At 43.1% G+C, this 14,705-nt stretch overlaps 1 protein-coding gene across 1 annotated transcript in view; it reads right to left on the bottom strand.

Annotated features, from left to right (window-relative positions):
* The window catches only part of metadherin (protein LYRIC), a 42,849-nt gene extending 29,617 nt beyond the window's left edge, over positions 1-13,232 (bottom strand). The window contains exons 1-2 of the mRNA XM_042332786.1: positions 12,855-13,232; positions 2,608-2,706 (exon numbers count right to left, since the gene is read on the bottom strand). Coding sequence (XP_042188720.1) covers positions 2,608-2,706; positions 12,855-13,232 — 477 coding nt within the window. The remainder of the gene's footprint in view (positions 1-2,607; positions 2,707-12,854) is intronic.
* Positions 13,233-14,705: the final 1,473 nt, after the last annotated feature.

The raw sequence follows: 14,705 nt of genomic DNA, 5'->3' as shown, positions 1-14,705 counted from the left end.
CAAAGGTCCTTGAAAATTCCTGTGTCCCGTCACACAAGCATCCGGCGAGTTTGGTATGTGGCTCAGCCATCCCTCTACTGCTCTGCTTTATCTGCAGAGCATTGGTGACGAATAGAGAAACAGAGTAATGAGGCAGGAATAACCATTTGAGAATCTCTAAGAGGGGTTGAAGTAATTACAGTGTTACGAAAGTACAGATCTCTCCTGAGAGTTAGTACCTCTGATTACTTTGCATCACAGCACTGAAGATAGCCTGAAAACTTATACAAAGCAAATTAACCCAAGATATGTGTTCTGGTCCACTGACATGTTCTGGTCTTCAGCCATCAGCAGCATTTGATGAACGTATGTAAATCATTAGTTAGCCCTCAGTTAGAATATTATGTCCAGTATTGGTCACCCCACTTTAGGAAAGACGTCAAGGCAACCGAGGAAGTGCAGAGATTTACTAGGATGATTTGGCGTATGAACTGAGATTGGAGGAATTGGGACTCTTTCTATTGGAACAAAGGTTGAGAATTGACCTGATACAAATCCTTAAAATTGTGAGGTGTTTTGATAGAGCCAATAGGGAGAAATAATTTCCACAGTTTGGTGAATCAATAACTACAGAGTATCAATTTAAGATAGTTAGTATACCAGCAAATGGGGAGGTGAGATTTTTTTTCAGGCACAGAGCACTTAGGATCCTCACACTTGTTTTCAAATCCCTTCATGCCTTTGCACCTCCCCATGTCTCCGACCTGCTTACCCCCAACCAACAACTCGCTACCTAAGATCTCCCAAATAGAAGTTGGTCATTCACTTCACGGCTTGACTGGCTCTGGCCATCTGCACGTCCCTTGTGCCTTCCGTTCCACCATCGGTGGCCACGCTTTCAGCCTCTGCACCTCGAAACGCTGGAACACTCTCCCTCTATCCATCGGCCTTGCCCCATCCTTCCCCATCTTCAGGTCGCGCAAGAAGACCTTCCTATTCGACCGTGCCTAGGGTCACCTCCCCTCACCCCCACCGGCTCGGCGTCGTGCTCCGCCACTGTCAAGCTCTCTGGGATGGTACCCTGCGTGAGGGACGCTATATAATACAAGTTGTTGTTATAGGATGTGGAACACCTTGCCGGGAGTTGAGGTTGAGGCAGTATCCATATTGGTATTTAAGAGAGAATTGGATAAATACCTTCGAAAGAGTAAGCTACAGGGATATGGAGAAAAGGCAGGTTAGTGGCACTAGAAGAATCGCTGTTGAGGAGCCAACACAGACACGATTGGCTTCTTCTATGCCGTATATCTCTGTGGCTCTAAGTGTATGAGGATCATCTTCTTTTAAACCAATTCTCACCAAAAGTGAATAAATAAAAATCTATTTTCACCTAATTTTCAACTTTTAAATTCCTAATTTGACAACTTTTTCAAGGGTCAGTGATTGTGTGCACATTCACTTCGCTTTAAGATTAGATCTGGCAATGTTACGTAAGAGTCAGTTTTGGAAAAGTGCATTGATTTACACCTGTACTGGGGGGAAAACAATTTATAATGATAATAAATAACAATCCTTGCATTTGATAAGAGTGGCTTCCAGGTCAGGAGTTAGTCTCAAAGTGTTTCACAAAATTTACTGTAAACTGCAGTGATTGTGTATTTTGTTGACAAATACAGCAGCCAATTTGCTCACAGCAATGTCCCACAACCAGCCATGAATGAAGTGAATGACCAACTTCTATTTGGGGGATCTCTGACCAGAATACCCGGAGAGAGAAAGTCCCTTCTCTTTCTGAATGGTGCCCTAAGATATTTAACAATCACCTAGGAAGCAGATGGGAACTCACGTTTAACGTCTCTTCGAAGGACGACCATCTCTTGACAACGCAGAAAACCCTCAGCACTATCATTAGAATGTCAGTCCAGATAATGAGTTCAAAGACCGGAAGTGGGCTTATACCTTCCACAATCAGAATCAGAGGTGAGAGTGCTACCAACTGAGTCAGACTGACACTTGGCTGATGTGCATTGAGACCAGGTTCTCATGTCCATTGAGGAAAGTACTACTGCAGGTAATCCAGTTTCTGAATAAGTGGGTTTAAGGAAATGAGAAAGCATTCCAAAATAAATCCTGATTTTCACTGAATTTACCCAGGTCTTGATTGTGTTAAATTGCCCCTCCCGCAATTTTCTCCCATTTTTTTTAAGAAGAAAAAATAGATCCAGAAAAAGTCAAAAATATGTATTTGTGAATAAAAAATGGCCATTAAAAGCCTTCCATATGTGCTAATAATTCATGTTGAATATCAAAAGTATTGATGTGCCCAAATGATTCATGTCTCTACCAAAGGCATCTTTGAGAATTAAACAGATATCCTGTCCCACTTCTCTTTTAAAGGATTTTCTCTCTATCGTTTGTCTTGGACCTCCCTGTACCAATGACCATCCCAGATACATGGCAAGAAAGTAGCGTAAGTAAAGCATTTTTGAGTGAAATGTATGGGATAAGGAAACCAAAAGTACGTCACGCTGAGCAGAGCTCCGCTGCGGAGCATATGTATTGTGTTTATTTGAGTTATAAAATAGCTTACAGAGTTAAATGAATAAACAATGATCATCTTGAAATTACCTTAATCTGTTTCTTCTCTGCTGTTAATAAACCTTTGGTTTCTTCCCCAACAAGCAGTTCTATATCATTAGAGATGGGAGGATGTCCATTCACTGGCTCCTTCAATCAAAAAATAGGAACACATTTGATAATCTGGAAGTATATAGTACATTAAATATTTTCATTTCACAATGATTATTTCTTCAGTAATTTTATTTTCGGTCAGCTGAGTGTCTGACACATATGTAAACCCATCACCATGTTTAAAGAGTATTCAAACCAGACTGAGTTCCATGAATGCCAACTACAAATGGAGATTTCCGTGTCTTCAATGCAATGTGTGCTCTCTCCCCAGAGGGACCACCCTGCTTACCTAATTCTAGAGAGTATTAGGCGCAGGTTGGTGACAGAAAAAGCTTGGAGACTTGAGAGTTTGCATTGGGGATACAGCTGGAGTTTAATCAACTAAATCTGCATAGTTTTCCAAGTGAATATAATTTGGCAAGTGTACTGTAATTACATATTTCATCATATATTGGAAATTAAAGTTAGAACATTGTTGCATTATAAATTAACTAGAAAAATGCAGCTGGTGTGCAGTTTACAATCTAGTTACGTTCTGCAATAGACAACCCCTCATCTTTTGCAGGTTTCAATTCAATAAAAGACAAAATGAGGAGCTGACATAAAAATACACAGATTTACTTTCTGTGTATTCACAAACTGCTCCAAGGCAGATCGTTCTTTACGCTATGCCATCATTACGATTATATTTCCTCAACTAAGCACAGATTCCTAGCAAACATTGATGCCTACAGTATCCAATAACAAAATCATTCCTCTGTGTATCCTTTGGTCACTTGACCTCATTGTAAGCTTCCAGCCTAATCAACCTAACCTCCGCGTTACAGCCTTAAAGGAATACTGACTTTGTGAAAAATTTACCAATAATATTTTTCAGGAAGAGAACTCCTTAAAATAGTACATGGGCGAGCAACCAATGTAACTTTTTCAACACCTTGAAATTATTCTATTCCCATCTGTAGATTGAAAATAACCCAATTCAATTTTATTCATAGCTTTCTTAAATATCTTAAAATGCATAATTTGCAATGTTTTTTTAATCCATTTTTATACTTTTAAGATTTTTCAAAATCTTTAAAGTATACAATTCTAAAGTATAAATAATACGGATGACTTAGAAATTATTTTTGAATACAAAAACTATTTAATTTATATAAATAGCACCTTTCACTACAATGTTTTAAAATGGAATTAGATAAACACTTCAAGAATGATCTGAAACGGACATTGGACAGGAGGGATAATAGTAATAACCCTTCCATTTGATATAGCGGCTGATCACATCATCAAAATATCTCAAGGCATTTCACAGGATTTATTATAGTGGAGTGATATGTATTTTGTAGGCAAACACGTCAGCCAATTTGCTCACAGTAATGTCCCATAATGTAATATAGACACTATATTAAATGCAAGTATCATTTTAAGAAGCTGCCCAATTCTGAAAAATTACCTTAAAACAATGGTGTTTTATAATTTTCAGATCATACGGCAACGTAGTAATGTCCTATTCATCCTATTCTTGATGTGAATGAAAATAACACAATACATGTTTTTTCATGATAATGAAATATTGACCTAAATTTGTAAATAATGGTTCTAACAATCAAAAAAGAGTGATTTTTTTTCCTGTGTGTATTTAAAAATAATAAAATTTAAAAAAAGTAAATATTACTTTCCCTTTGAAGCTGCAGTATCTACATTTGTCTAAAATATATAGGAGTTACTCTGAGTGGGAAGCTTCAAAACCATATTTTAAATTAATCTTTGATAGTTTGAGTTTTCTGTACTGTTTTTGATGACCAAAGTTTCTCGGGGATAGGTTACATTTTCTACTCAGAAATCATTATTGTAGGGAAAATGTTCCACTTGAAAGCAAGATAGCAAGCAAGATTAGATACACATCCCTTGCAAACTGTACACACTGAAACCCATAACATATAGAACTTAAAACATTTGAGGTCTGACATTTCCCATGTTCTTAGGCTGAAGATGACGATTGTCTTAAAATTTAAGATTGTGTGGAATCTTGGAAAACAGTTTTCAATTCAGTTTTAATTTGGATGCCACTTTGCCTCTTTTCTGTTGAAAAATCAGCTTCCAAATTGAAATTTAATTCAAGACTTCTTTTTCAAAATCAAAGACAAATGTTAAGCCATATAAGCTGATGGCAGTGAAGCTGATATATACAAATAAGAAGCACGTGGGCAAGTTTCATGAACAATCCAGAAGCACCTTTTTGATTGTGATTATGGCAACAAAGTAAAAATGGACAATTCCCATTCAAAGAATAATAATGTGAACAACTTGTCTGTAATAACTCCTGGATAAACTGTACTCGTGGTGTCCCTCAATAGCTTCAGCAGAGCTATGAATTCCTCTGCCGCTGTCGCCTCTAATATAATTAGGGGCCCTCAATCTGCACCATTGGAACTCTGTGCAGATTCTGCCCGAGAATAAAGCACGCACTTGCACAGTCATTAATTTCTCCACTATGCTGACCCCGTATTTGAGATCACATGCAAGATGCGTGTTTGAAACAGATGCCCTTGACATCATCGGGTACATTCCCTCACCTTCACACCGACTTTTAACTCCCCGAATGTCATTCGCATCCTTAGGCATGAAATTGTGGAACCACTGGCACGACTCACTCTCATTCACCTGTTCCAGAAAGAACACCTCTGCAGTTCATGCACAACAAACCAGGGCCACTTGTGTCCTAGAGCTCAGCTTCCTACCACCTCCCACCTCACTTCTCTGCACTCCACATGGTTGCATTTCCATCGCTCATTCAAATAGCGTTTATATATGGAAGACGTGTAAAGGTGGCACTTATCACCCTTTTGTGAAAACAGCTTCTGACTGGCTATGGTTCATCTATTTATGATCCTGCCAGATGCTAATAGTTAAAAAGAAGAACTTTCATGTCTTACCAGTTCGGAGCAAAAGAATACACAAAACAGTGCTAACAGAATTTCGACTTTTGATCCCTTTGAGTAGAATGTGAGGCTGCAACCCAATTACTAAATGACACTGTTACCTGCTCTGCCGCTGGCAGCATCACCATCCATGGATGAACTCTACAGCTCACTGAGCCAGTCTGGAACCCCAGCGATTTGTTTGATCCCAACTGTCCTTCCCACCCCACATCTGTGCCGTGCTTTCCACATGCCTTTGCAACATCGCCTGGCTCCGTCACTGCATCACTCCTCAGGCCGCTGAAACCCTCATCCACACATTCATTATATCTAGGCTCGACGTCGGCCTTCCCAACTCTTCCTTCCACAAGCTGCAAATCATTCAGAACTCTGCAGCTCGTGTCTTCTCCTGCATCAGGTTCCGTGATTGACCCCATCACCCCCATCCTCGCCCGGCTCCATTGGCTCCCCATCCCCCAGAGGATATTCAAAATCCTCATCCTCACCTTCAAGGCCCTCCACGGCCTTGCCCCTTCCTACCACCGTTACCTTCTAACTCCACATCGACCCGTCCGCTCCCTACGCTCAGCAGGCTCTGGCCTGCTCCATGCTTCCAACCCAGACCGCCACACCATCAGTGATAGGGCTTTCAACCTCTCTGCCCCCACCCTTTGGAATTCAATGCCACAATTCCTTTGCTCCGCTCCCTCCCTTCCCCCCTTCAAGGCACATCTCAAGACCCTCCTCTTCAACCGTGCCTTTGGTCATCCTCTTACCCCCAACCCCTCTGCCCTCCACCCCTACCGATCCCAATCTTCAGCTTGGGTCCTGATTTCCCAGTGCCTTGGGACATCCTCCCGACGTGAAGGGTTCTATATAAATACAAATTGTTATTGTTGTTGTAGCTATGGGAAAGAAAATACACAGCAACCTCCTATAATCTATTAAACTCCAAAGTTCAGAACATCTGCAAAACACATACGTTTAAAAAGCTGCTTTTAAAAAAAAAACTAAATGAAAAAATCAAAGTCTAATTGTCATACATCACTGGACTTGGAACCCTCCCCATCCCCAGAGAAAATGAATGAAGTTAGGAAGTCATTAGGTGACTCAAAGCTTGCGATGAAACGCCTATTACATAATAATAATAATCCTTGCATTTGATAACTAACTTATCACATCGTCCAGACGTCTTAAATGGACCCCAGAGAAAAATAGACCTTTTCTACTCCATGCATGTAGTACAGTTACTATTTTTCTAAATTGGCCTTTCTTTAAAATTAATCTCAATGTAAGAGAAAGTTCAGATAACAGATAATAAACTTTTCTTGCATTTTGAAACATTGAACTAGTTTGGTGAGACTCAAGTGCAGCGCTGGGGGAGCCTGCATTGTCGGTGGTGCCATCTTTTGGACAAGACATTAAAGACTGTTTGTCTGTTCAGGTGGATGTTAAAGATCCTTCTGCCACTATTTGAAAAGAAGTTTCTATAGATGTCTTGGCAAACAGTCCTCCTAGTTAAAATTGATCATTCACTTCATGACAGTTTTGGGACATTGCTGAGCATAAATTGGCTGCCACACTCTCCTACAAATACAGTCACTACACATTTCTGTAAAATCCTTAGAAGCACTTCAAGACATTCAACTTCACCATGAGGCAATGTATCAAATTCAAGGATTATAAAGTGTTCGAGTAAAATTGTGTTTCACTGAAAGCAACAATAACAAAATTATATTTGTAAACTTGCTCTGTGTAAACATATCTGCCACATTTGCCCATAAAAACAGTCAGTATGCTTGACAGTGATTATTTAATAATAAGCCTTGCATTTGATATAGCGCCTTTTCATATCTTCGAGATGTCTCAAAGCTCTTCACAGACTATCCTGTTATGGCGGTTATGACAGGAGGTTTTGTCCTCCTGACTCGAGAAACTCTAATCAATGAAGCATTGGGTATGAAATACCGAGCTCTGTGACACAGTAAAGTGAATTGACTGTATATTTTGTGGGCAAAATGCGGCAGCCAATTGCGCACAGCAGTGTCCCACTAACAGTCGTGGATTGAGTGACCAATTTATTATTATTGTTTTTAAAAACAGGATTATTACCCTCGGAAAAGCGATCTGCCAATCGACTAATGATCACGTTCCTACTTACTACTAGGTAAACAGAGGAGTTGAACTAAGGAAACTTGTCCAGTGTTTTGCCCTGCCGGAAATCAAACCCTGGTCTCTCGCTTACAATGCGAATGCTCTTAACCACTGAATTACAGGATTTAAAGTGCATTGAGGTGTTACAATGTGATAAGACACCATAAAAGTACAAGATTTTTTTTCTTTACAATATGGAGCATTAAACTTTTGTGAAAATCTTGTTTGCGGAATTCATGGGTAAGTGATGACCCTAAACTGAAGGTTCAAAACTGTTAAATTTTAAATGTTAACAGAAAATGGATTCTATTGAAATTGTCATGCAAGTTGCTGTTGCATTTGTTTGAACGCACAATGTTCTTAACTATTCACACATTTAGAATACATAGTGAGAAATAATAACAGTAGTTTTTTTNATATAAATTGCATTAGCAGCAAAACCTGAAGAAATATACCAGTGGTAAAGAGCAAGCACAATAATGAAGTAAGAAGACACTGAAGGAGCTATTCATTCTTGTATTTGGTAATTACTGCAGCAATGCTTTCTTCACTAAGAACACTTCTGAAACAGTTTGCCTTCTTTGGAGGGGAAAACAGATTGCTGAGCTTTCTGCTATATAATACCCTTGGCTGGTTTACAAGTAACGTGGCTGAATTTGCTTATCAGTACACAGAATGGAAATGATTCCAACAGCTGAAGGGCTTCTGCAATCAGTATTTATTGTCGAGTGTGGTGACTGTGTTTGCAGGCAGCCAATTGCATTGATTAGATCTCATTAAAAGCCACAAGGTAAGTGAGCAATTGATCTGGGACACTGATGCCCAGGGCAGAAGAAATTCCCTTCTCAAACAAGCGTTACAGAATTATTCATGTCAACTTGACATCCAGCGTACAATTTATACATTGGGCTCAAACTGAGTGGTGTCCTAAATCTGATTCGAAAACGTTTCATGGGGGTGGCAGTTGTGAGGCTTGACCTCCTTCTCATTGCAGCACAGAGGAAGGAGTTTAATGCAAGTCAAAACCCTCAACACTTTTATTTTTGTTTCAAGTAGTTGAGAAACAGCGACATAACAAAAGATTCTCTTAGTCATGCTGGTTTCAAACTTTTCATTTTTTTTTAAAATATGAAATTGGCATCTGTGATCCATTACCACTTTAAGCAAACATCATGGAATGTTTGAGAGATTATGTGAGGCCTTGTGTAAATAATGCCCATTAACTGGCATGCAGCGTTAATAACAGGGTTTCATCTCAGAGTACACAAACAACTGATGGCTGGTGTGGCAACACTGAAGCGATTATCAGAAAAGATGTATTGTTTTTTTTAAGTTTTCTCATTTCTACCCTTCTCAACTGAAAGCTGTGATTGTTTTTTGTCAGCGGGGTATCGAACACATGTGGGAACCCACCACCGTACTTAAAAGAGCATCCAAACTAAACTGAGAATCCCATTCATCCCACCTCCACATAGAAATTTCAGAGACAGATTGCTGGAATGGAATTGCACACACTCTCTGCCTGTAGGGATGCATCCTGCTTATCTAATTTTAGAAAGTATTAGGCGCAGTTTGGCAAGAGCCAAGGCTTGGGGTCCCCAGAATGTGCGTTAGGGTATTGCTGGAGTCTAACCAGCTAAAATCGCATAGCTTGCCATTGATATCACTGTCTGGCAAGCATTCCCGCTGCTTGTCCAGATTGCCCACCCTACCTGCTAGAGCTTTGGCACAATCAACAGGAGCTGAGTGGGATGACTCCCTGCCCCCAGTCTGTCCTTCCATGAGCCGGGCGGGCTGTGCTGTCATCAGCAGTGCCCTGGGATACTGTAGACCCGCCTGGCTCAGGAACGGAGCTACCGAGTGCCAGAGGGCTGGCTCGATTCCAACATTGCACGTCACCTTGGGGCCAGTTCAACTCCAAGGAGACCCCACTTAACTCCCCCCAAGGAGGATAACAATTATGATATACAGCATTGCAGTAGATTTCAGTCTTATGCTATTAATTTGAGTAAACCTACACACTGTATAATGAAGTTGCTCCCCCATGTAAGGCATGATGACTAAAACCAATTCTATTTTCACCAATAATCCACACAAGTCCTCTTTTCCAGTATGTGCTACTGGATTCTGATCCAAAAGCAGAAACCCTGAGTGACTTTCCACTCCGCCTTCTTCCACCCTGGAGATTCTGATGGCTGAAAATGCACACTGTGGAAAAACAGTAGCAAAAAGAACACCTCGACATTGGAAAAAAAACAACTGAGACGTCAAGTGGAATTTCTGCAGAAAATCAACCCCCTGTGCATGTCATACCAACCTCAGTTTGACTGTGATACTGGTGGAGCAAACTTCCTACAGGTCAGAGTCACATACGTTGTGTCCCCTGCAAGAGTTGCACTTTACTTCCTGAGACGCTATTTCAGTCATTTAAACATTTCGGCTATATTTTTCTGGCAAGCGCAATTTCAACCACACAGTTCACTTACTGCTTTCAGCTGTCACTGCCTAGACCAAGGTTCACATCTTGGACTTTCCTTTTCTGTATAGCTCAGTATGATACCAAGAGTTCCATTTATCCATTGTGAACCGAGCTTAATTTATAAAGTAAACTGGTAACTTTGGTGATTCAGAATAAAAAAGGAAGTTAGAAGGTTTTTTTCCCCCCCGCAGTGTTATGATATAGAATTCATTATTGCAAGTGGCCGTTGAAGTTGCAGCTATAAAAGCATTTAAAAAGGAATTGGATGAATCCGCAGCCACAAAATAAACATTGCTAGACTACATTACAGTATATCCTGTGAAGCATTTTGAAGTGTCTCGACGATGTGATAAGGTGCTATGACAAAATGCAAGGCTTATGAGAAATATAGTACAATAAAGTACTTTTTTTACTCTACAATATTAGAGTGCAACAGTAGCATTGATGCAAAGGACTACAGCCTACTTTTGTTCTGTAAACATTGTTTAACTGCACTATATTGCTGCACTTTGTTGGTTCAGAAACAGGAAATGCAAACCGCTTATAATCAAATATTTAAGAATTTGCAAAATAACATCACTGACCGAACAACGTCAGCATTAAGGACCAGTGTGAAAATGAATGCAGACCACCTAAAGTTCTAATCAACTGAACACAAACTAAAATCAAGCCGCTAAACCTCTCACCTAACTAAATGCAAAAAATATCTAGTGCAACTAGTTATGTGGAGATTGCGCACTGGCAAGCTTTCTCCCTGTGATTATGAAGAAACATTTACATTTTAAAAATACAAGAATAAAGGCAGTTGCAAGAATACAAGAATACATAATTTAGTTTTCTGGAAATGTAAAACATTTTTCAAGATGACTAAACTTACAATTTTCAAATGTACAAATCCCTGGCATTTGCATAGTCACTACACTTCACGGTATATCTTGTAAAGTGCTTTGAGACATTCTCCAGATGTGAAGGACTCTATAAAAATGTAAGGATTTTTTTTCTCTTTCTAAATATCATAAAAAAACTGTATGCATAGGCAGTTTTTCCTTTCTGCTGATTTCTCTGCAGGCAGATCCTGGCTGAATAATATTGAATTTATGCTCCGTGCCGGGTGGCAGGTCACTATGCTTTTGGCTGCAATTCACTATCAAACAGGTACTGAGATAATTCCGTTGGGAGTCCTGATCCTGAAATTACCTGAAAGATACTTTCATTTCAGGAGCATGCAATTTGTGCAACAACAAAGTTACATTTGTAATAGCGCCTTTCACGTCAGGAGGACGTCCAAAGGTGCTGAAAATGTAAGGATTCTTTTTTTAAAATATAAATATAGCAGGATGAAGTGTTCTGGGCTCACTCCCATGGTTTGACAAAGCTCTTGTTCTGTTCATAGGATGTTTTAGGGCTTTTGAATGGACCAGGTATACAGATGTTTAAGACAGAATCATGCAACTACTTCCATAATAATAACCTTAAAAGCCAAGCACACAATACAGTTCTTCTGTTCATGTGCTAACGTGAAGTGTAACTGAGTTTAAAAACTGCTTCAAAAAAGTATTAACATAGACAAGACGACTGATACTTCAGTTGCAAATAAAAACAAATCAAATGACATCTGGTAGGGATTAGAAAAATACTTCTAATAAAAAGGTCCAGTTCTGGAGCTCAGGTGAGTTTGTGAATGAAGTTCCCACTTATGCAAACGAACATCATTTCGCAACGAACGCCATCCCTACACCAGACCAGACAGCAAACTCGGTTCGTTTTAGTCGGTGCAGAAGAGACAACTGTGAAGGGAAAATTTAAAAAAAAAAACAGCCCTATGGATGATCTGTAATAATATGTAAAGCACTAAGAAGCAGCGTGAATCAGACCTTGGGAGTAAATCACTCCTGTTCAGTGCAGAACTAGCAATTTCACTGGCGTTGCAACTGCGAAGGTTTCACAACTTTCTTTTTTTGCTTTGAAACACAAATCTGGAAGGTATAACACACAGAGTAAAAGGAAACCCAGTGGAGGCAGCAGCTCGGAGAAAAAAAAAACATCTGATTAAAACTGACACTCGGATCTGATGCCACCGGATCGCTCCTCCCACACGAAGGAAAAGCCACACCGCCACACGCGTGAAGTGGGCAGAGAGCTGTTAACGAGCGCAGTGGTCAATAAAACCAAACTCGTTGAGGGACGTGTGGACGGAGGAATCTTATTGCCATCAAAATCATAACATCATATCCAACCATGGACCAGGATCCCCATATACAGGGGGGGGGGGGGGGCTGTGCCGGGACCCTGCGCCCAGCACTGGGTTGAACGTGCTGCTGCTGCTGCTGTTGTTGTTGTTGTTGTTGATCGCTGACTGTGTGCACTACACGTGTCTGTTGGCAGTGTTTGCCTCCTGGGCCCTGAATGTGGCAAAGTTCAACCATGAGAGACTCGCCAGAGTGGCCCTGATTGCTCTTTGCCCAGAGTCCAGCGATGCTAAAGTACTGGTCTGGTCCCACTCCCGCACCGTTTACACAACAAACACAGCAGCAGCTTTGCAATTGACCAGTTCCATCCACATTGATCTCTCTCTCCTCTCTCTCTCTCTCTACACACACACACACACTGACTTTGCTTTCAGCTGTTACCTTCGCTTTCTCTTTCCTCCTCCTCTTCTTTGCCTCCTCGTGCTGTCCGGCTTTCTTCCAGGCGGCCGATTCCTCCTCCTCCTCCTCCTGCAGCAGCAGCAGCAGCTCGAGCGGCGGCGATGGCGATGGCGGGGCCCTGCGGTCACGGGCGGAGGCGGCGGAGCGGGCGGCGTGGCCTGGAGCCCGCGTACAAACCACGACGACGAGCAGCATGACGGCCACGCCGAGCAGGAGGCTGAGGGCGATGGCGGGCAGCGCCGGCACACCTGCGACGGCAGACAGCAGCGCGTGGCCGCCGCTGGCCTGGAGCACGAGCAGCGCCGCCACGGCCACCCACAGCGGGCGGCGGCGGCGGCGCGCGAGCCCCGGGGTCAGCATCGCCTGCGGCCGAGACAACGAGGAGGAGCCGCCGCCGCCGCAGCAGCAGCAGCAGCCGCCGCCGCCGCCGCCTGACCCCTGACCCGACCCCCGCGCGAGCCTTCCAAATCCGAACCCTGGCCCCGGGCGGCGCGTCACCCGCGTTCCAAATCCGAACCCTGGCCCCGGGCGGCGCGTCACCCGCGTTCCAAATCCGAACCCTGGCCCCGGGCGGCGCGTCACCCGCGTTCCAAATCCGAACCCTGGCCCCGGGAGCTGCTCCCGCCTCCACAGCCCCCGCGCGCCGCCTCGGGCTCTCCTCTCACACACCCACAACTTTCTTCTCCTCCTTCTTCTCCTTTTTTTTTCTCTCTCTCTCACTCCTCTCGCGCTCTCTCTCTCGCTCTCTCTCTCTTTTGTTAACTTCGAGGAGGCTCGTCCACGCCGAACGCCGCTACCGAGGCACAATCCCCGACCCCCGACGCCATCCGCATATGCCTTCCGTTGTCAACGCCGCGACTGGAACGGAGGCCGCGAGAGGCCAAGTCGCCCGCGGCACATTTTTTCACGGCGGAGCGGCCCGAGACTCCCCCTCCACACACACACACACACACAGCACCTGCCGGGTTCTCGGGGCTGTGTGTGTGTGTGTGTGTTTTGTTGAGGATTGTTATTTGTTGTTGAATCGTTGTGGAGGGGAGGAGGAGGGGAGGGAGGGAGGAGGTGCAAATCGATGACCCCTTTTTGCAGAGCGCACACAAAAAATAATAATAATAATAATAATTCCTTCGTCTTCCTGATGGTTGTGCAAGATCGCGAGTCACAACAGTGTCGCCGAGTGTCTCTCTCTCCCCCCCACCCCCACACACTTTCACGCGTGTTTCCTCTGTGGTCGACTGCGGTGCGGGGTCCCAGTGCAGTGCAGGTGGGGGAGGTGGGGTGGGGGGGGGGGGAGGGGGGGGGTCCGCTCCGGTCCCCGGTGGCGTTACATGCAGCGTCGACGCTCGTGCTCTGCCAATCAGACCCCACCCGGAGCTGACCCGCTGGTGCTGATGGACCGGGATGTCACCGACTCCCACGTTTCCTTCGTAAATTTCGAGTCGCTGCACAATGTGGGGAGGAGGAGGGGAGTGAGTGAGTGAGTGAGAGAGAGAGAGAGGAAGGGGGGAATATGCATTCACTGACGACTCCACAGAATAATACGTTTCCACTGGAAACAGATTGTCCCCTTGAACCCCACACCCCCCACCACACCCCCCACCACATCTTCAATGATTCCGACAAATACTCTGCCCTCCATCACAAAGGAAAGCTCGGCGACCCTCTGCAAACTGCAATACCTTTAAATATTACAAAAATACGCGTCTCTTTGTGTGTGTGTGTGTGTGTTCCTCCCCCGAAAGCATTTCCAAACCCCACTCTCTGTCCTTTATAATACTCCCATTGAACAACTGCATTGCAAACCATCCCGAGTTCCTACAGTTGGGAGGTTTG

Source organism: Callorhinchus milii, unplaced genomic scaffold, assembly GCF_018977255.1.
Source record: "Callorhinchus milii isolate IMCB2004 unplaced genomic scaffold, IMCB_Cmil_1.0 Scaffold3, whole genome shotgun sequence".
NCBI lineage: Eukaryota > Metazoa > Chordata > Chondrichthyes > Chimaeriformes > Callorhinchidae > Callorhinchus > Callorhinchus milii.
The sequence above is the reverse complement of the archived record's forward strand: the minus strand, read 5'-3'. Positions and strand labels throughout refer to the sequence as shown.